The sequence below is a fragment of the Cheilinus undulatus genome, linkage group 22, assembly GCF_018320785.1.
Source record: "Cheilinus undulatus linkage group 22, ASM1832078v1, whole genome shotgun sequence".
Classification (NCBI taxonomy): Eukaryota; Metazoa; Chordata; class Actinopteri; order Labriformes; family Labridae; genus Cheilinus; species Cheilinus undulatus.
Genome location: NC_054886.1, coordinates 16,666,721 through 16,690,126, shown reverse-complemented (window position 1 = coordinate 16,690,126; position 23,406 = coordinate 16,666,721). Strand labels below are relative to the sequence as shown.

Genomic DNA, 23,406 nt, shown 5'->3' with positions numbered 1-23,406 from the left:
CTTTTAACAAAGAAATGTCATGCTCTGACAAAACTGGCACTTTAGCAGCATCCACGCTAAGCTCTTCTGCCATAATTGCACCGGCCTCTTGTTGCTGCTTGCTTACATCACGACTCAACATGCCTGAAAGTACTGCCCCTCATCGCTGATTGGTCCTGTCACTTTCTAACCTGGCCCAAACGGTTTAGACGGGAGCTTTGCGAAATGGATTCACCAGTGAGAAACACAGAAACGGGTGTATCCATCTGCTTTGCAAGGTTAAATGATCATCATGACAATAACACTAGTGAGGGAAACATCAGTGAAGGTAACACCAATAACCATAACACCAATGACAGTAGCACTAGTGGTGGTAAGATTAGTGACGGTAACATCATTGACAGTAATACCAATGAATGTAACACTAGTGATGGTAACACTAGTGTCGGTAACATCATTGCCAGTAATACCAATGACGGTAACACTAGTGATGGCAACACCAATGACAGTAACACAAGTAACAGTAAGACCAATGAATGAAACACCAGTAACTGTATCACCAATGACAGTAAGACTAGTAAGTGTAACACCAGTGACTGTAACGACAATGAGAGTAATACCAGTGACAGTAACACCAGTATCAGTAACACCAGTGACAGTAACGCCAATGACAGCAACACCTGTAGCAGTAATACCAGTATCAGTAACACCAATGACTAGGGATGGGTGCCAAATTCAGTACATTTAGAGGTACCGACTGAATTCCTTAGGTACTCCTGAGTACGATTCACGTAAAATCAAACGGTTTTTAACAAGATTAATGGTCAGTTGACTTATCCAGGGCATTTCTACACATATCATCAAGAAACATTATTTTCACTTCAAAATTAAAAACCTTTATTGAATAAGGTCACACCTGTGGCATGACTCTAAAGGACAGTTACTTTCTTGATATAATTTATAATATTTATTTAAAACTTTGTTGTTTTGTGTTTTTTACATTATGCATCTAAAGGCTGTAAATACATTTTTGTCTTCATTACATGAAAGTATAACTGTTCAGATTGTCCCAGATTGGTTAGGGAGAGAGAAAGACATGTTTCTGTAGAATGACTCGTCAAATTGATTCCTTATTATTTCCATCAAAACTAAGCTGTAAACCAATAACTTGAGTCTATATAACAGTAAAAATTGCACACTATAATTATTCTAATTTGTTTTTGACTTAGCTCAAAAATGCCTATTCAGAACAATTTCTGCTACTTGTACTAATTGCTTACATTAAATGGGGAAAACACTCTTGGATTGGATTTACTTGGGAAAGAAGTTGATTCAGTCTGCCCTCTAGTGGCTACCTGGTGTCATCACCTTTTAAAAATCTCAGTTAAAACCATGCTGCTGTGTTTAACATGTTTTTTGACGTTAAAGTTTGTTTTAAAGCTTTTCTGTTTCTTTTTCTGTGTGTGGAAATGTTTATAGACTCACCTACTCAAGTGCATGTGTAAGGACTCACAGTGAGAGAGTTTTATTGAAATATGAGCTCTTTATTTCTGCTGTAAACATTTATTTGTCTTTTTAAATATGTTTTATATTTTTTCAATGTTTAAGTGCTTATATTATGATTTTGGGGGTTTTAACAAAGCAAAAACTCTGTGTATAAAAGCACAAAAGCTAACATGAAGGCCAGCCAGCTAGCTTTGAATCTTTCTTGCAATTACTCATCAGTTAAAGCAGCATTTTAATTATGTTGTAGTTTAATGTATGCCTACAGTATAGGAGCTTTTACTTCTCGCATTATGGCTCTAAATACTCTTGAGCAGCCATGTTGGAGCCGGACCTCCTGACTGTGTGAAGTAGCTCCACCACCATGGCTTCTCGACTCTCTCCTCATGGTTCAGGCTCAGATCGGCCATCAGGGTGTAACGCTCGTACTGATTAAAGGGGTCGAAGCGGTCGTAGGAGCCCATAGACGGGATGCTGGGGTCCTCCTCCTGTGTGCTGGGTTGAGCAGTAGATTTCTGCAGCACAAAGTCCACGCGGCCTGCTGTGCTCATGCGAGGAGGGAGGTATACTCTCTTGATGGCTCGGGTGTAGCCGGGGGCTGAGGCGGAGACAATGTGGATGCCGGGGACGAGGAGGCGCCAGTAGTCTCCATTTTCAGCTGGACAGAAAAACAGAGGCAGAGAACTGGTACTAAGGCTTTTTCTTTTAAAGGGGCAAAACACCAATTTGAGTTTTACATTCTCTCTGACTGTACTGATGCTTTTATATGGTACAGTACATGATGGATGGTAGATGTGTTCCATTATAACTCTGTATTCATTTGATGTAGGTGAAAAAGAGAATTTAGTAAAAGTTAAGGCTTTACTCTTTGTATGTTTTTCAGAAATCTTTTTGAATTAAAGCTTTCAAAGGTACAGTATCTGAGTTCCCTGGGTGTAAGTTTGACTAGTGACTTCTGCAATGTGAAAAATAAAGACGGACACAAAGAAACTGATGCTAAGAATGGAAAAGACGCTATAATTGATCTGTTTTTGGGCCAGACATCTTGTTGTAACGTCTGTTTGTATGAAAGACAAAACTGGGTTATATGCATCAATTTCATTTATTTCATGAGGCTTTTAATAAAAATGTTTAACTGTTTATCCTCTCTGTGGTTAGGTTACTTAATGCTCCTAAGGTTTCGTATTTCTTTATAGACTTTCCATCCTTTTGCCAAACAGATCCCTTTATCCTTTAATCAGACTGATCCGATTACTGTACAGCTTTGATTAAATCTTTTTTATCTATTTTTCAGTTTATTTAATAACAGCAAGGGAAGTTTTAGTTACTTGGAGGCCTCTTGCAAAGACAGATATGAGGCCTGTCCCCATTTAGCTCAAAGCAATCATAGCGAGTTAACAAAGTATTTTTTAAGCATCCCTTTTCAGGTAATTAGCGGAAATTGTAGGTTAACTCCAACACCCTGTCCAAATGCACAAATATGTTTTGAGCTCATTGCCTGCTCCAGCTATTTTCCAAAAGTTTTTTAGCAATTTAGACAAAGTGTGACTGAATAAATTAAGGATTTGATCACGTTGAAACACATGGTATTTAAGAGAACTGAATATTTTGAAAAGTTAGAAGCATTGCTGATGTTTTGTACAGTTTTAGAGCTCATTTTTGTAGAAAACATTGATAATTTAAAATTGTCCAGTTCTGGGTAAGTGGGACTTCAATTTTTGTTGCTGAGGTTTTAAACAATCATTAGTATGGGTTAATTTAAGTAAAATCAAATAAAAGTTTATAATTATAGTTTTTTGACAACTACTTGTCATTTCTTTACAGAACAAAATATCCAAATATGTCATTTATCATACATAAATGTAGTTAAGACCCAAAACTTTCAGCCCTTTAAACACACACAAGTTGGGAATGAGGACGAACAAATCATACAAATAACATACCGTTATTTACAGCGATGCATCTGTTGTAAAAAATAGGCAGAAATGACTGATAATCTAGTTTTTACAATAATATCTGCTGATACCGATATCATGTGGATAATATCATACATTCCGACTTTTTTTATTATTACTTTTTAACTTGAAAGACTATTAAATACTGATACTTGAGCTTTGATTGCATTTCCCTCCTCGTCTTTTATAATTCCTTTGAACCCCTAACCCTAATTACCATCATTTACCAAACATTAATCAAGTTCAGACCCAAAACTTCAATCTTAAAAACTCACTCTAAAGTGTGAGGAATGATGTTAAACAAAGAAAAGACTTCAGCTCATGAACTGTTGGTCCTGCACAAAACGCCACAAACTTATTGTACAAATGCAGTATCATTGTTTACAACAATATATTGCTTTAAAATCAGCAAAAATTACCAGTAATTAATTGTTTAGGCTAAAATCTGCTGATACTGGTGTCATGCAGATAATATCTTACATCCCTACTTTTTCATTTTTTCATAAGTCTATTCATTTCATAGACTATGTAGCACCTGACACTTGAGCACCTCTGATTATATCTCCCTCCTTGTTTTTTATAATCTCTTTGGCCCCTGACCCTAAAACCTAACCCTAACCCTAAATATCCATCATTTATCATACTTAAATTTAGTTCAAGACCCAAAACTTCAGCTCTTAAAACACACTTAAAAGTCTAAGGAATGAGGATGAACAAATCGTACAAATGCTGTAATATTGTTTACAGTGATCTATTGATTGTAAAAAAAAAAAAAAAAAAAAAAAAGGCAGAAATGACCAATGATTAACTTTTTAAGCTAACATCTGTTGACACCAATATCATGTGGATAATACTGCACATCCCTACATATCTATTTTTTTATGAGTCTATTCATTTGAAAGTCTATGTAGCACCTGATACTTGAGCACCTTTGGTTGCATTTCCCTCCATGTCTTCAATAAGCCCAAGCTAAACTAACCCAAACCCCTTCATTTATCATACAAAAATGAAGTTCAGGTCCAAAACTTTAGTCTTAGAAACACACTCGAAATTTAAGGAATGAGGAGTAACGAAGAAAAGACTTCAGCTGATGTAGGACTTTGGGTCCTGCACAAAACGCCCCAAACTTATTTCTTAAAATAAGGAGCCAATATTTACAGCTGTTAGATCAAAGACTAAACAAAACATTAAAATCCAAATGCAAATCTTTTATTTTTCATGAAAAGCAGCAGAAAGAAGAATAATCATATTTAATCTGCCCCTCTTTCACACACAAATAATTAACGAAGCACATGCACAGACTAAAAAAACATTTGAATTAAACTACCTGCAAGCCAAACATCACATCAAACTATAAGTTCCAATTATTATTATATATATTATAAATGTTATTTCTGTATTATACATATGTATATTTTTAGTTTTATTATATTTCATGTTTCATCAATATAATAATTGTGTCAACACGACACAAAACAGAACAAAAATTTCTCGTGATAGATTCTGAATCTCAGGTTTTGTTTTTTACAGATTCCTTTATCTTGGAAGTAAAAAGTTTTTGTCTTTTTTTCTTCCAGATGTTTGCTGGCAGTATATCTTGGGGCCCCTTGGAGCATGAGGCCCCAGACAATTGCCTAATTGTAAAAAGGTACTGGTAATAATGGTAAACATGCTCTATCAGCAACCTTCTGGGTCTTATTCATATTTTCAGCTCTTGTATATAATTGCTGTTGCCTCTTATTTACATCTTTTATGGACAAGCTGCTCCAAACCATGTTATTAACAAAGCTGTTTTGAATCTGGATTTCAACAAGTAAATCGTTAACTTCAGAAGTATAAACATGGAAAAAAACACCACATTTTATAAGGTTAAATTAAGACAGACTTAATATGTCTGTTTAATCCACAAACACTGATACTTACTGTAGTTGTGAGATATAGAAATTAAAACTTATAAAGCTGCTTTACATCATACTAGGATGTTAATGGCTGGCCCACAGTGGACTACCAGTCAGGATACACAACCCAATATGCAAATTCCTGCTTTTATTCTACACTCCCTTCTTCCCATAAATGTGCATTATGTATGTGTTTTATAATTTCTGCAAAGCAGTTGACTTGTGAAGATTAAAGTCAGCTTTGACTTAAATATGCTCCCTAGATCATCGCTATATTCAAGATTATTTATAAATTGTGTGACGAGGATTCATAAAGCACCAAATACAAATCACTCAAGTGAGGCAAAAACGGTTGAACCATTATTGATTATTTTCTGAGGAATATCTAGGTACATCTGTAAATGCTGTCATACAGGAGGACTATTCATCAAGTGAAAGCTTTCATGTTTTTTTAGTTAAAAGTTTGTCACGACTGTTAGAGGAGCTGAAAACTCCACAGGTTGTTCGCCATGTCTTCCAACTCCTCAAAAATAAAGTTGAATAGAAAGTTAGTTCTATTTCCTGTGAGTTGTCTGTGCTAACTTTAATTGACTGAGTGCTCTTTAACACAAGAAAACACGTAAACTGGACCACAACAATTTGGGAAATAAAACTATTACCACTGCATTGATAATTCCTAAAATGAAGGTGTTTTATTACCTGTAGTGATGTCATGCCGGATTCCTCTGACTGATACCTTAGCACCTTTGATTGCATTTCCCTCCTCGTCTTTCACAATCCCTTTGATACCTTGATGGGCCTGAACAATAAACAAGCATATATGTAACAATCAAATCTCTCAGATACAAAACAATCTTTCCTACGTACAGAAAATGACACATTTTATCCCATACGAAGATTTACTTACAACTATAACCAAAAGTACAAATGTAATTAAGATTTTTGCTGTTGAATGAGTGTAATCATAATCTTACTGTTTCCATAAATGTGAGTAAAGCCTCAACGTTTTCATGCCAGGCGATAAATAATTCTTCTTCAGGAGGGAATTTATCACAGCCGAGCTCCACAGTCACCTCGAAACAGTTGGTGTGCAGATAGTTGAAATCCTGCATGCCTGATTGGAGACCAAAAAATAAAAAAAAACTGCTTTACCCAGAATTCCATGAAAAAACTGAGCTGACCTTTCCCCTACACCTCCCTGGGATTCCTCCTCACAACGAGCCTCATTTTCTATCATTACTGGTCTAACAGTGACCTCTAGTGGCTCCATCATTCATTACATTTTACTTGATTTAAATCTGAAAAATCACAGTCACTTTATGAACTCACTTCCTGCAGTGCTGGACCAGTGAGCTCCATTGATGATTCCTCTCTGACTGTGAGTACTGGACGGTCCACAGCGGGCATTTTCATTGGCCATTCTTTCATGGGCATTGGCATACTTCTTTGCAAGAAACTTGAATACCTACAAAATAAAAGTCTGTGAACTGACTCATAATTAAAAGTTTTAAAAGTTTTCCAGGTTATACTTTGGTGGTTAATGGACTAAAGTTAGCATGCTGCTAATCGTTGCATGGATGGTATATGCCAAGGAGCTCGTTCACCTGTTCATCTGGTGTCGGAGAGAGCATGTTATGCTCCAGTGGGTGTTTGGACAAATCGTAGGGGTACGACACCACCAGGTCTCCACCATGAAAGTTAGCCGAAAGCACAAACGGTATGGAACGGATCCATTTCATAACAGCGTAGGTCTCTGGTGCCACCTGTGTTGTAGTATTACAACTTATTCAGGTCAAAATGAGAAGTTCTTCTGTTTGATCTTCCATGAGTCTTAAAGATATACTTTTCTGTCACATATAAGGATTCACCCTGTACCTTACCAAACCAGTAAAAGTCTGGGATTGGGATGCGGTCGGTGTGGTAGCCCTTCTGCCTGCGTCTTCTGTAAACGATGGACGTTAAATCAGGAAAATTTCTATTCAGGTCGATGTTCTGAGCGTTGTTTCTGCCGATATTCCATGAATCATATCTGTGACTCTGTGGAATACAAAAGAAGATCACTTTATTAGGTACAACTACTCAAGTGTTCACAACCAGAAATAATAATTCTGCTTAAGTTTACATTAAGCATGTGGCTGAAGAAGAAAGGTGATTTAAGTGTTTGAATGGGCCATGGTTGCATGAATGTAATCGGTGAGTATTGGCCTGTCTGCCTTTAGATACTTTGTGTCAAATTAGCAGATCAAAGACACGAGTTAGGTATAAATAGGGGCATGACTTAACCTGGCATGCCAGATAGATTTGTTTCACACATCCATCTGGAAAACTACTCATAGACAGCGGCTGGGAAAGGGCAGAGGCCTTCCTGATTGGCTTTAAAAGCCCCCTTCAGTATCCAAAAGGCTGCCATCTCCCAGACTTTGTCCTGTAATTGGACCTGTGGGATGATCTGGTCCAATAGTGACATTAGATAGCAGATACTAACTCAAACAGCTGGCTCAAGTGTAGGTGAGAATATTTACACCCTGAACACAGTAGAAACTGACCCCATCTTCATCATCGTCATTGCTGCCCTGGACCCCAGAAACTGCCAGTTCATATCCATCAGGATTCATGGAGGGCAGGATGTGGATGCGGGTGGTGTTGATGAGGGTCTGGATCCGTTCATTTCCCAGACGATACTCTGAGCATAGATACTGAGCCAAGTAGATCAGCAGCTGGCGTCCCAGGACTTCATTACCATGCATGTTGCCAACGTACTTTACCTCTGGCTCAACTATGGAGGGACACAAAAACTGGTATCACGTCCATGCTGTATAATAAAAGCTGCAGACTCTCTTCCTACACTACTCATGTCTCCTGTGGAGTTCCACAAGGCTCAATTCTAAGTCTCTTTTTATTCTGTATCTACATGTTGTCACAATTTTGCCTCATATCTGACCTTTTGAAACTTAAAAAAAGTTAATCATCATTATTTCTATCTTTACAGACTTTGACACGTTTCACTCACGCAGTTCATGTTCTCCAGGATTGTTGGAGAACTCGATCACGAGCAGCTCCCGGCCCTCCATACTGTGTCCGATGCTGTAAGTTTTGGCAATGTCAGAGCACTGCTCCTCAGTTTTCTTTAAGATGTTGATCATCTGAGCATTAGAGTGATAAGTGAACTTTATTGTGGTGGCCGGCTCCTCGAGAGGGAGCATATCCATGTAATCCATGTACGCTTCATCCTGCTGTGCTGTGAAGAAAAAACAGAGTCTTATTAGCGGAGATGAATGTGCTTTTTAGCTGTAACAGTGATTTAAGATCTTGTCAGGTTATAAATAGGATGTCTGAAGAGTTTGTAGAAGAAGCCAAAAAGAGCATGTGGAAAGTCAGTGGATTACCAAATGTGCTTCTTTCAGCAGTATATCAGCTGATGTCTGGCCTTATTTTCAGAAACCAGAAACAGCTTTAAAACCACATGGTGCCTCTAAAACCTTGGTTCAAACTGTAATTCAGAGAAAAATTTGTATCTATCAAAGTGTCATTAGTGCAAAACTCTTATCATTTCTTGGCTCAAAATATTTCTCATCTCTTACAAGCTTGCACAACCTTTCCAAGTTAACCTGAGTTTTATTTCCTAGACTTAGCAAATGGAGGCAGTACCCTTAGCCCTCATTAAATGAATGATGCCTTTAAAATATATTAAGACGAGATAAAATGCCAAGGCAATGTCATTATTTTGGCACAAGGGGGAGATAGTGGATATGTTAGCACACATATGAAGCCATAAAGTAATGCAAAAGCTTTATTTAACGTTTCCTTACTAAACTTATGATTTCAAGCCAGTTGTTCAGCTCTCTTTTTTCTTTTTTGCCACTTATTGTTGAAAATCAGAGACCAGCTAACTCTATCATTTGGTTGTTGCTAGAATGGGAGCATTACATAGTAAAGCTAAGCTTTTCTAACAAACAATACCAAATTCTTACATTAAGAATAATAACCATCTTGACTTTTCAGAGAACCTTTTAAATAAATCAGAAAAGTTACATTTATAACAGGTTACATAGGGAAACAAATGGGTTTTTTTCATTATGGGCCAATCTGCTGTTCATTTTATTAGAGATGCACTGGGAAAATTAGGGCTGATACAGATGTTTTTTTGTCACTTCTCCCACCATGCCAGTGGTTCCCAAACTGTGCATGGTGCAAAGCAACACTAGCTGATGGCTTCAGCACTGCAGAGGAGGAGCAGTTCATTGACATCACCCCAGATTCAACAATGGGGTTGCAGTTCAGGTCCAAAAACATTGTCTGCATTTTGAATTGGAGTGGAAAAGAGTAGCGCCTGCTAGGCAGGAAAGCCCTGGCCACACTCCTTCCTTCTGCAATGCTAACTGTGTCAAAACTTGACATTGAAAATAACTTAAGAGTGGCAGTCTGATGGCTGCACCTATGAAGATCTGTAGGACTGGAAATATACATTTTAAAGTTTTTATTTTAAGGTAAACTGTTCATCTTCAGAGTCAGATTTTTTTTTAACTCTGTTGAGGCAATAGTTGTTGTTATTTCTACTAGATTTGGAGGTTCCATGTCACTATAATTTTTTTTTTTTTAAGGAATTTGTTAGCATAATTTGTGACTGACAGGGCATTTTTGGTATGTTTACATAATTTAATACATTGATGTGTACGTGCCAAGCAGAAAAAACTACCACTGCACTATGTCAATATATTCTCTCTTTTGACCATAAAAACAGACCAGAGGTTGTCCAACAGGTGACATCCCCATAGTAAAAATCTCTTATTTGATTCAGCAGTTTGGAACATAGATGTCAGTATCAAATTGATTTAAAACAACTGATTAACCCTTGCTGCTGATACCTGTTCATGCCACAATATTTGCTGATGGTTGATGTTAGGCAGCAGTGTCGATATCAGCTGATACTGATGTTAAACCGATGCAGCAGTGCATCCTTGATTTTCATGCCTCCATGCTGGCCAAAGCAAAGGCAGGAGGCTTCATGGTTTAAGGTTGTTTTTCCGTCTGTTCAGGCCATTCTTGTGAACCATCATGTCCAGGATTTTTAACAAATGTCAACACTGACTCAGTGGTGAACCAATGAAGTTTTAGAGGTCAGAGGTCAAGGTCATTTGTCCTCCAACCCAAGGTGCTTTAAGTCTAGTGTTTTCAGTTTCCACAGTCAGTGACGGTTTGGGGTGCCATGTCATCTGCAGCGGTTGGTGAACTGTGATTTATTAAGTCCAGAGTCAACGCTGTCAGCCGTCTACCAGGAGATTTTAGATCCCTTTATGCTTCCATCTGCTGAGGAGATTTATTGAGATTCTGATTTCCTTTTCTAGCAGGACTTGGCATCTGACCACAGGGACGCAAAAAATACCAGAAACTGGTTTGCTGACTCTGGTATTACTGTGTTTGATTGGCCAGCCAACTGGTTTGACCTGATCCCTGTAAAGAATATCTGGAGAAATGTCAAGAGGAAGATGAGAGACATCAGACTCAACAAAACAGATGAGCTGAAACCCCAGCAGCGCCGCAGACAGATCACATTCATGCCATGTCACACAGATGCAGTAATTCATGTAAAAGGGCTCCAACCAATTACTGAGTGCACAAATGAGCATACTTTTCCAGATGGTGGACATTTCTGTATAATTAATTCTTTATATCGGTGTTTGGTGATGTTCTGATTTTTTCAGATAGAGGATTTATGATTTTCAGCTGTAAGCTATAATCTTCAAGATCAAACCAAAGGAAGAAAGTCTTGAAATATTTCACTTTGTATGAGATGAATCTAGAATATTTAGAAGTTAAACTTTTTTAATTAAACCACAGGAAAAAAAAGAACTTTTTCATGATATTCTAATATTTCGAGATGCACCTGTATGATCAACAGGTGGTAATTTAGCTGGTCTTGAAATTAAAGAAATTTTTAACTGATTGATTGTTTTTGCCATAACCCTGTCACCAGTCCTGTGAGGTTGAGACTACAGTGTGTTATGCTGTGATTGAACCACTCCATAAAGTTATATTAATACATAAAACATAGGGAAACTTACACCTGTTTTACAATAACTACACATTTTGCAGCATATTTTATTACTGTAGAGAGCATCATTCCATGCACTGTCTTTGCAGCCTTCTTAATCAAGAGTCTAAAGTCACATGTTATGAAAACATCAGTTTTAAATTGTGAGGATGAAAATAGTTACACAGATCCAACCTGCTGCCAAACATCTGAATTAAATCCACATGGCAGTGAATATGTACTTTTGCATGACAAAAAAATAAACTTAATACAGTAGTTCAGTAAATTTCCTTTAAAAGGGTGACTTTACAGCTTCCTAAATTTATTTTTCTGTAGATGCTACTGTAAAAACCTACATTCTTACCACCCAGATCAGTTCCTTCCGTCTTGCAGAATTTCACCGCTCATGCTCTCATATGGCTCACACATGATTCCTGTGTCTGTTTTTAGCCCATCTTAAGGAACCTTACTCTGAGAGGAATTCACAACTCTTCAGAAAAAAGCTGCAAGACAGTGTTTGCCTTTAGTGGTTCATTAGAAGGATGATAAAAACACGTGGAAAATAGCCACAGGTTGTACTTCAGTGAGAGTTTATACGGGAAGAAAAGGTGTTGCACTTGATGTACTTAGGCAAACCACATATGTGCAAACCAGATGTCGGCTCATAAAAGGTCAAAAACTTTTGGGTTACACTCGCATATTAAAACTAATCTGAGTCTTCTCAAAGGTAAAATGTAGATTAGGTTTTAGTGGCTCTAACTCTTACCTTCAAGGCCCTCCAGAGGATTATAACACCCCTCCTGATCACTGACGAAGAAGCGATCACAGTCCAGGAAGTAGGGCCAGGCCATCTCTATCGCCTCAAAAGCGTGGCCGCACTTTTTACGAACCGCCTCGCAGGTGGTGCGACAGGGCTTCATCACCATCGCCTTCTCACAGCGGGGAGTCAACACGGAGCAGCCCAGCATGCGTATCTCAGGGTTGCACTCTCCACCGAGAAGGGACTCCACTACGCTCATGAGGAGGTACTCGGTTCCAGCCTCGGCATCCTCGCGGGTCTTGTGTCCGAGGATGTTTGGGAACATGGTCTGAGTGTAGGGCATGTCGTCACAGTAGGAGAGTAACACATCAGTGCATTTAGCTGCAGAGGGAGGAAGAAATTCAAGTTAGGATTTCTTCTACAATTATGTATTTCTCTATCAATATTTTTGGCAACATTTTATTTGAAGTTTTATTCATAAGTCTGACTTAATGACATTTAATGGCAACATTAATGAAGCTCTTTTCATGTTAATGACAGGTGTCATGTCATGATTATGACAGCATAATGTCATTCTTATGAATAAAACTTCAAATAAAGTGTTACCAAAAATATTGATAGAGAAATACATAAGTGTTGCAACTTGTTTGATACAATTCTTAAACCACTGGTGTCAGAGATGTATATTTAGTTCAAAACATATGACACACCAAACAGATTCCTCTGTCAATTTGCCTCACTGCATCAAAACTTAATTAGTCCTTACAGTGCCTAGTACAGCATGATGAATAATTTTAACAGAAAAGAAAGCGATCGGCTGCCATGACGCAACTCTCACATTGGAAAGAGCCAGCTAAGAAACAACAGAGAGGAGAGACTCTCTATCATCTAGCTTGGAATTGAATTTTGTATTAGTTCATGATAAAATGCACATATAAAAAGTTAATACTAAACCAGAGCTAAAAGACATACTGTTAAATTTATTTGATCTCTTTTGCTCTTTTGTTTATGTGAGTTTCTGTATCTATATTTGTGTAGGAGAGGTCTCTCTCGCTCTCTCTGTAGGCTGATTGGTGAGGGCAGGAGCACTGCGCAGTCACAGCTGTAGCTCATTCTTGGCAATCAAGAGCTCCTCACCTCAATTTGAACTATCAGGCACCAGAGTGTACTACAGCTTCCAGTCAGGTAACCTGGCTCCACTCAGCTTTTCAATCTAGTGATTTCTCAGTGTGTTTTCACTGGTTGGTGAGGGTAGGAGCACTGGGCAGTCACAGCTGCAGCTCATTCTTGGCAATCAAGATCTACAAGTGATCCCCAGTAGCATTGCAAACCCAGAAGGGCATTGTTTACAGTTTTTCTCCCTAATTATTGGACATTCATCATTGAAATCAAAACGTCAGTTTACTTTTTACTAAATAAGCCTTATGGAGAGTTTTCTCTTTATTCAAAACAAGAAGTCAACAGGTGATAGTCAGTACTTATATTGTGTTATTGTTTTGATTGAGAAGCCCCTGGCAGCAGAATTTACATACTATGCTTTTAATAAAGAAATGTGCAGTTTTAATTAAAGGCAGCTATAGCTGCAACCATGCAGTCGCCATTGTTTATAGGTTTGCAGTTGCTTCAAATAAACCACGCCCAAAGCTACTGCCTCTTTCTCCTTAAATGGTGCTGATTGGTCCAGTCATTCTCTGACCGACAACGAATGCATCCGCTTAAAGCTTTGGCAAATGGAGTGGCCAGATGACAGATGTGATATCTGATGACCCATCTGCTCTGCAAGCTCAGGCGGCTGCCCCTGAAACCTTTCTGAAATGTGTGTTCATACAGGCACCTCACAGCCGGAGACTTTCCTTGTAGGGTGGAAGGGTTACATTGATGTATTCATCGTGTCAGCCAAAGATTAGAGAAGAACATACTGGAAAACCAAAATTACATGCATGGAGATTGCACTGATTGTGTGCCAGTTGTGGGATATAAAAGGCACAACCCCCTCATTCTGCTTGCCTTGAATTTTCCTGATTATTTCCTCACATGTGGTCCTCACATGGAAATTTTAGCAGGAAATTTTAGCAGGGGCTAGCAGGAAAGGTTCTGGTTAAAATTGGGGTGAAAAATGTGGCAACTTGTGTTCATACATGCAGCTCAGACAGAGGTGTGTGTGTGTGTGTGTGTGTGTGTGTGTGTGTGTGTGAAAGCACTAACAGCATCTCCATCTGTCACACATTTAATAATGAGCTTCACTGAGTCCCAAATGTTTCTATTACCTCTGGAAATTAGAATATGAATATTTCATAGTGTCATGGATCATCTAAAAATACACATGATGGTCTTATTGCTTTTGGCTCAGATTCCATTAAGAGTACACCCAGAGTGACTTCTATGATCTCATCCTTTTTGTTGCGAAAAACACTGACTCAGTTCAAATCCACAGGGACGTAACTCAGCAAACACAAGAATCAAGCTTGATCTTTCTCCAGGATGACAAATCCAAACGGCTTTGACAGCTGAAAAGTCAATATAAATGCTGATATTTATAAATTAAAGAGCCCACAGAGCTGATCAGGTGGGATAACATGCTCTTACAGGACCCAGTTCTTCCTTAATCCAAGCCCCAAAGGGTACTTACGTTTTTCTTCCACTATTGGCTTGCACAGTCCTGTAAGACACATCAGCAGCATATCATTAGTCGACACTGTGGCAGACACTAGATGGCAGGAGTGGTTTCTCTAAAAGCCTCAATGTGGCCTGGAAAAACTGTGTTTGGTCAACCTCTGCTCTTGCTTCAGCAGCTTTCTGAAATGCCTTTCTGTCTTTTAAGTGTTATTGAGCCACTAGAGCCACTATTTTATTAGCATATTATCAGTATTCTTCAAATATGTTAAAAAGTATCCTCAAAATACAATAATACTGCTTGACAAGCAACAGGCAAATGTATAATCCACATGGCAATCATGTTGATTTTAGCCATTAAGAGGTGCATATAAGCATTTCCATAAATCTGGCAACTTTAAAGTGAGGTTTTCAGCTCTGTAAACTACTCAGAGCTCTTATGAACAACTGGCATGTCTCATTCATGCTGCAGGTCATGATGCAAGCACAATAAAAAGAGTTTCTGTCCTCAATAAACTACGAAATAACTTTACCTCTAACTGCTGGGTCACACGGTGGAGGGGCAGACGAGACCAGCACCACAGACTGCAGCAGGATCAGCAGCATGATGCCTATTTTTCGCTGTTTAGGCTCCGTTTCGATGTGGCACCTCACTCACAGACCGAGGGTGTGTGCGTCTGTCTTCAAAGTCTGGAGAAGTTTCCTCTAAACTTTTCTCACAGCGTGTTTATTAGGCGTATTACGGTCCAATATCATGTTACAGAGAGAGGCTCGAAGAGGTGACGCAGGGACACTGACGTTAAGCTAGCGAGGCGCTAATAACGCACTTTTAAATCAATATGACAAGCTAGCATGCACGCAAATTCAGCCGCTTCACTACTTTTGAGTTATGTTGCTTTGTTTGTTTCAGGAAGAACTGAATTTTGAACCGAATTTCAATCAATTCAAGGGTTTCTTACTAATGTTTGACCACTCATTTAATATTCTTACCTTAGCAACGTTTCATTTTTTTAAGCTTGATACAAAACGTTTCAAAATAAAAGCCAATTTTCTTGACTGCACTTTGGATTTGTCTGTGGGATTTAATTTTCCTGTAGTAAAATTAAGAGTTTTTGTGTTCTTAATGTATTTCAAATGTACCAGAGTGTGTAATCAAAAACATTTTAGAAAAAAAAAAGCTTTAAAGTAAGCCATACTCGTCTGAATATGTGACTTCCGGTGCTTTCTGTCTAACTGTGATTTTGCAAAGCAAATGGATGCATTTCCTGACTATTACAGCGATTCAGGTATTAAATATGTAAAAATCATCTGTTACACCTAAAAAGGTATAGTATCATTATCCTGTGCCTTCTACTGGATAGGACAAAATTAAGAAATTGCTTCCAAAAAAGTACACTAGTAGACTATTTTACATTAATATCAGTATTAGCAACAAGATAATTGTGTTTTCTTAAGGTAGGTGGGACAAGACCAAAGACAAGATGTAGGGGAGACAGGGGCACAGCCGAACACTTTTAGGATTTGGCTCAATAATTTTTAAAATATTTTGATCATATTGTTATAATACCAACATGCACACTTCTGCCACAAAATAACTCAGGAATTATGGATTTATGCTTAGAACTACTTAGAGTTCCAGTAGAAAGAAGTCAAAAACTCCCACCCAGGTAAACCCTAAATAAAGTGAATGTTGTATTTAAACCAAGCAGCAACCTTTTTATTCTATTATTTCTGTCGCTAATGGCCTGCTTTGATTAAGATACTTTTTTGCTGCTGTAAATTGGAATTTCCCCTTGTGGGACTAATAAAGGAATATCTTATCTTAACCTCCGGTCCTGAAAAATGTAGCCAATGCAGAAGTGCAAAAAATTGCAATACCACGAGTGTCCACTTGAGGCTGGCTGCAGGAACACCGCAAGTCCCGTCTGGACACCTGTTAAACAGCTGGTTTTTACACTAAAAATAAACTGTTTTACAGTCTGGTTGACAAAAACAAATGTGTCTCATTAGCTAGTGTCTTACTGTGCTCTCACTGTGATTTTTTTTGTACCACGGTCATTTGGATTATATTTAGGATAAAGCTCACTTCACGCTGATTGGCGCGTCTCATTTGATTGACAGATAGCTTTGATTTTCACTTGCTGTGATAAGCTAAGGCACCTTAAAATCAAGCCATCATGACCATTAAGTTATAGCGGCTCAAAATGCCCACCTACACCACCATGAGACGAGCAAATTGTTTGATTCAACAAGAAGAATGTTGATTTCTGTCTAGATTTTGCTGTGTTGATTGCCACCTGACCTTATTTCTTGTTGACTCACACAAAAAAAATGAGATCCTTAAGACTGTCAAACATAAAAAAAAGTCATGTATTCCTTTTTATTCCTAAGAAGTGAGCTTCTTTTACTCATTGAACTAATTATAGGGTCTTCTCTGCTTCAAGCAGAGCTGATCTGAATTACCATAATGAGAAGCATGATTATTCATCATGTAGGCAGGCGGACGCAGGACCCCTGGGCCCCAGACTGTATAGGGTGTCTTGAGAGAAAGGTCGGCCCTCTGGTTGTAATGAGGGGAGTGAGCAGAGGACTGCGTGACCAGGAGTAAAGGGAATATAGTACAACTAAACCTCAGCTAAATCAGGAATATGCTAATGATTCCTGAACATGGCCATGCATTATGCAGATTACTACATGGGAGATGTGCACAGAGAAAGACCAGTCTACCTCTAAGAAGTTAGGAGAAAGAAGAAATAAAAGAATTGAAAAAATAACAGGATAATAGGCCTGATAGAAAGAAAAGGCTTCTCCTCAATGTGCAAGACTGAGTGACTCACAGTTTGTTTTTAACCACCTACAGATCATTCTAATGGACAAACACCTGCACAGAGAAAGGAGCAGTATTATATCACAAGGTGTTTAAAGTTGGTTGAGTGTTGTATTAGATAAGAAGATTTTAGGAGAGGCTAAAACCATAGTTTTTGTTGTGAAACCATACCGTCTCTTTTGGGGAAACTATGATTTGGTAAAAGGGTCATATAACATGAGCGTCACTGAGGGTCACACACAAAAATACAAAAATCACTGGGCCACTTTGATACATGTCACCTTTACTGTGTTGAAGTCAGTAAAACTGGTCCAAACCTACATCACCACTTTCCATTAATGGCTGACATTGTACAGATTTTGGGGTGGCCAGTCAGGTTTCAGAGGGCCACTGGTTGGCCATGGCTACCACTGGCGCTAGCTTTGGTCAGGATGAGAACACTATCATTTGGATTGACAGAATGTTTGTTTACTAAGTTAACACAGCGGCAGTGGAGAGTGTCGACCCTATTTCATTGTTTTTTCAGAATTAAGACAGACCACGTTTGGTAGTGTTCACAGACCATTGTTTGGTCACACCATTACTGACAGATTCAGGGACTAGCTCAGTTGTATCTGAGTATCTGACTCAGCCAGGTGGTAGGGAGTGCCTAAATAAGTATTCACCCCTTGGATGTTTTACCTTTTTATTGATTTTATAAATCAATCATGGTCAATATAATTTGACATTTTTGACCCCCCACACCCTCATAAAAGTCTCTTTAATGACAATGAAAACAGATTTCTATGAAGTAATGTTGAATAAATAAAATATTTCAGATAAAACAAGTGACTGCATAAAAATTTCCCCCGTTCAAGTCCGTATTTAGTAGATGCACCTTTGGCGGCAAGAACAGCACCGAGTCTGTGTGGTTAGGTCTTAAACAGGCTTGCTCATATGGACACTGCAATTCTACTCCATTCTTAGTGAAACTGCTCAAGCTCTGTCAGGTTTCATAGGTATCAAGTGTGAACCACTCACAAATTCTCTGTCTACCTTATTCCTAGCCCCCATGATTCTTTGCTTGAAATATGTCACAACTTCCAGTCTGTTCTATCTAAATGGGACTTTGCATAGAAATGAGACACAACATGATTATTAGAGCAATTTGGATACCAAAATATATAAACTTCGACTGCTTCACCTCAAACAGGATAACATTATTTTTCTCCACCCTTCATTAGAGAGTACAAAGTGACGACATTACCTCAGATAACCTGGACAAGCATATTTAGCTAACTTTACGAGCTTTTGGAGTTTGGAGTTTTAAGGAGTTTGGACAACACCTTCAGATAAATTTCTAGGTTGTGGGGTTGCTAAAATTCTTATTTCACCAAATAATCCCTCTGAAAACGTGGGAATTATATTGATAAAATTATCCATGACTCAAGTTGCCAGCTCTTCAGTTTGTTAAATCAAGTTTTGTATTAAGAATTAATGCTAAGTTAATAGTGAAAGAATCACAACCTTTGATACACTTAGACAGTGAACAGCATGTTTAAAACACTGGTGTGAGAGACATATTTAACTTTGTAACAATATAAGTACCACGAACGAAGCAACAGGTACTGAGCATTAAAATATTATTAAAAACTTTCAGCTGATATTGATTTAACAAAAATTAAGCAGTATTTATTGCAGCAAATATTTATTTATTTATTTCAGAACAACCACTGTCGACGCTAAATCACTTTAGTAAGCCCTTGGAAGAATCGCACTTTTGCTACTGTTGTTACTGTACGGGAAGTTCCACCTACATTCATAGCTACAGTAGACCCCCCAGGAAATATGTGGTATCCACCTTATTTACATCTTACAATACAAACAATGTGAACACGTGATTACAAAAATATACAAATATTTACAAATTTGAGGTGAATTCCTACTGAAACAACTGTTGTTTGTAGTTAGCATCTATGGTTAGCTGCTGTACTAGAATACATGTATTTAATGTACTTCTGCTTTAGCACCAGAAGTTTCGCCAGTATTCAGATAGCGGCCCCAGGAATAAAGTGGATTAGACTGAAGTCAGATTTACACATGTGACTAATTTCTTCCCTTTCTTGATGATGGATTTGACTTTCACTTTGAGTGGGTTTAATCAACAGTGTTTTATCATTAATCAATATCATCAGCTACATTTTATATATACAGTTGTAAACACTGTAGATGTAGACTTGAGTTCAACTCTGACCAGCTCGTAGCATGCATTGCTTATTTTTTGACAGGTGCGAAAAACACAGATCTCTCCTCTTGATGTTAATTAACAATTACTGCTAGTTTGTTTCCAGCCATCATATTAAGCCTGGGAATCAGAATTAATCAGGATCATTAATTCACAGAGTGATCTTTGACCTCTGTGTTTAATTACACTCAGCTATAATGCTCCAAAGATGGCTCATGTGACACCGGAGTCTTTTCTATGCAGTGTATCATCTACGGATATAATTAAGGCCAAAAGTCAGACAGATTCAAAACAATGTGATGAAGAGGGAGGTTTGTAGCTGATGGAGGATGGGCAGTGAAAAGGCTGTATTTCCTTTAATAGAGTGCTGTAGGGAGGACTTATATTTATGGGCCAAAGTGGAGATCAACATCACATGTGTCCTATCAACAATTTTAGGAGTTTTTTTGTTTGTTTTCTTTTGTTTTCTTTCTTTTTTTTTCTTTTATAAAGCTTCAAAGTTTATTTCGACGGTCATACCAGACTTTTTTACAATTTTTAAAATCAAAGTAAAAATCCACTTCTACAAATAATGTCAATAACCAAAAAAAAAAACAAAACAAAACAAAACAAAAAAAAAAACAGGCAAAACAGTGATTAATTAGTGAAATGGGGATCACCTAAAGAGAGTGAATGTGTCTCAAGTGGTTGAAGTATAGAGACACCTGTGCCTGGATGGTCCAGTCACTGGTTCATCAGTATTCCTGGCCGCCATTACACCATGAAGAAAAAAGAACACTCCAAGTAACTCAGAGAAAAGGTTATTGAATAGTACAAGTCAGGTGATGGATGCAAAAAATGTAAACATCCCCCATAGTTCAGTTAAATCCATTATCTAGAAATGGAAGAATTATGGCACATGTGTAAAGACGGAGACTAGTGAGAGATGATTTCTCTGAAGGAGTTACAAGCTTGAGCAGCTCAGATGGGAGAAACTCTGTATACATTTGTTGCCCAAGTTCTTCACCTGTCGAATCTTTATAGGAAAGTGAAAAAGAGAAAGCCACTGTTGAAGAAAACTCAAATTAAAACTGGGCTAGAGTTAAGGCATGTGGGAGACTCCATGGTCAAGAGGAAGAAAACTCTCTGGTCTGATTTGACCAAAATAGTGTTTTAATGCACCATCCCCACTGTAAAGCATGGTGGTGGCAGCATCATGCTGTGGGGATGCTTCTTGACAGCTAGCCCTGAAAAGTTTGGTTAGGTATACGGTAAAATGAATGAGTCAAAATACAGGAAAATCCTAGAGGACAATCTTATTCCTAAAAACAAAACAAAAAAAACATTAAAATCTCTCAAGCTTGTGTATACCACTGACCTCATTTTGGGCACATAACCAGAAATCCTACAGAACTTAAGATGATAGAACCACACGTGTTAGCAGACTAACACATTTCCTGGTTTTAGGATTTATTACTGCAGCAGTATATTAAAACTCATAGCCATTAACTCAACATCAAACTTTGTGTTTATTTCCAAAATGAGCCATTTGAATAGACTATCATCATTTTTAAAGACTTTAAAACTGAGCTGTTTGATTAAATTTACAAATTAAACCAGAGAATAATTAAGTTTCAGTGACACTGCTTTGAAAACATTGATCTTTTTAATAGCTTATCAGTGACAGCTTTTATTGCACAAATTCCACTAAAAGCTAATCACACTGCCAAAAACAGCGGGTGGCCCACAGGAGGAATAATACATGTGCTTAGATCACATTCAAGAAAACAGATTTTCAATCATAATAAAAGCAGCTATCTGGTAAAAATGGAAAAAATCACATATTCAAATCTGGCACAAACACAAAACAGTGTGTTTAAAGCACTTTGAAAGCCATCCTATGCTACATCACACTGCTCCCTGTTTATCTAGACAAAAGTTGTTCCTGTACAGTGTAAAATATAGATATAACAACATCATTTAAATAGAAACATTTCTCTGTCAACTGTCAAACAAAGCACAGTCGTACAAAAGTGGGCTATCTCTAGTACATTCAGTTACAAAGTCACAATTTTAAGGATAAGACAGGGGATATTCTGCACTCACAAATCCCACAAAAAGTCCCAATATCAGACTGAACCCTAAGTGTTGTGAGTGTGCTAGTTTAATCCTCAAAATTGTTGGATTAAATTAAAAGAAACGAGACTCAGGAATGATTAACAGATAAGGTGGCAGAGTAGCATGTAAACGACACGCCATTCTGCTTGCTTTAACAGGATTGGTCCATGTTTTTACAAGGTCAAAAAGACAAGTGAGGGAGCGCAGATGGTCGAGTGGTTTAAGGCGCTACCCATGTACGCGGGCGGCCTGGGTTTGAATCTGGCCTGTGGCCCTTTACCGCATGTCTCTTCCCTGTTTCCGAATCTATTCACTGGCCTTCCTCTGATAAATAAAGGCATAAAAAAGCCCAAAAATAAATCTTTAAAAAAAAAAAAAAAGACAAGTGAACTAAAGTGACTCCTTTAGATCAAGCTTTGTGGCAGATGACAGCTCACTGTGAGGATCAACAAGGACGTCAGTTTTTAATAGAGGCAATAGTGGGATCAAGGTTTGCTGCGCAGTGACAAGTATAACCCCATACATTGCAATGTTACCTAGGGCCACCCACAGAATAAGCTGGGTCCCTGAAAAACTGATGGGCCATCCCCAGTTGTGATTCAATGATTATGTCAATGTATGTGAGCGGGATCAGTAGCATTGGTGTTAGCATCCTGGCTAACAGTTAGATCATTTGGAGTTGAAAATTGTGTCATACATTTTTGCCTCTTTAAACCCATTACTGCATTTTTTTTTCTTTTTTTTTTGTAGCTATTTTGCCTGTTTTAACATTTTTTGCAGCTTTTTGCCATGTTTTATCACCTTTATCCCTGTTTTACCCCTTTTTGCCCCATTTCTGACACAATTAACCAATTTATGCCAACTTTTGAACCATTTAGCCATTCTTGGCCACATTTTGCCAATTTTGCCAGTTCTTTTTTACCACTCCAATCCCATATTTTCAACTTTTCCGACCTACTGTGCCAATTTTAACCAATTTTTGCTGTATTTTGCTGATTTTTAACCCTGCTTTGCCACCTTTTGCCCTATTTTTTGCCACATTTAACCCACTGGACAACTTTAGGCCAATTTTAGCCACTTTGCCACCCTGACCCATTTTGCCATTTTTGGGCCCCTTTTGCCCATTTTGTCACTTTTAACCAATTTTTACGACTCTTCAACTGGTATGCCACTTTTTTGTGGGTTTTTTTTGTCCCTTTTAACTGTGGTTTGCAACTGTCCACCTGTTTTGCCATTCTTGGTGTGGCTAGTGTGACGGAATTGAAATTTATAGAAAAGATGTTGAACAAACAAAGAAAATAAGCACCTTATGTGTTTGTGGCTGGTGAAGGCTGTATGTAAATGTATCAGTTGCTGTCACCCAAACTGCAGAGGCATGTGAAGCCTGCTTGCTTTTCTTTATGGCTATTTGTTCAAATGTGCATCAGTACGCAGCATGAGCTGATTCTAAATGTTTGGTAGGGGGTTCAAAGAAGGCTGGTTTATCAGTGTGGATAAATTAAACAACAACCCCTGGTTT

The 23,406-nt window shown here is 38.1% G+C and overlaps 1 protein-coding gene across 1 annotated transcript; it reads right to left on the bottom strand.

Annotated features, from left to right (window-relative positions):
* Nucleotides 1-247: 247 nt before the first annotated feature.
* LOC121504860 (carboxypeptidase Z-like) lies at nucleotides 248-15,524 on the bottom strand. The gene is made up of 11 exons (XM_041779937.1): nucleotides 15,273-15,524; nucleotides 14,756-14,785; nucleotides 12,133-12,507; nucleotides 8,346-8,573; nucleotides 7,882-8,111; nucleotides 7,211-7,372; nucleotides 6,940-7,098; nucleotides 6,665-6,800; nucleotides 6,310-6,449; nucleotides 6,035-6,134; nucleotides 248-2,140 (listed from the first exon to the last, which is right to left on the bottom strand). The coding sequence occupies exons 1-11, from the start codon at nucleotides 15,343-15,345 to the stop codon at nucleotides 1,782-1,784; spliced, it is 1,992 nt and encodes a 663-aa protein (XP_041635871.1). The 5' UTR covers nucleotides 15,346-15,524; the 3' UTR covers nucleotides 248-1,781.
* Nucleotides 15,525-23,406: the final 7,882 nt, after the last annotated feature.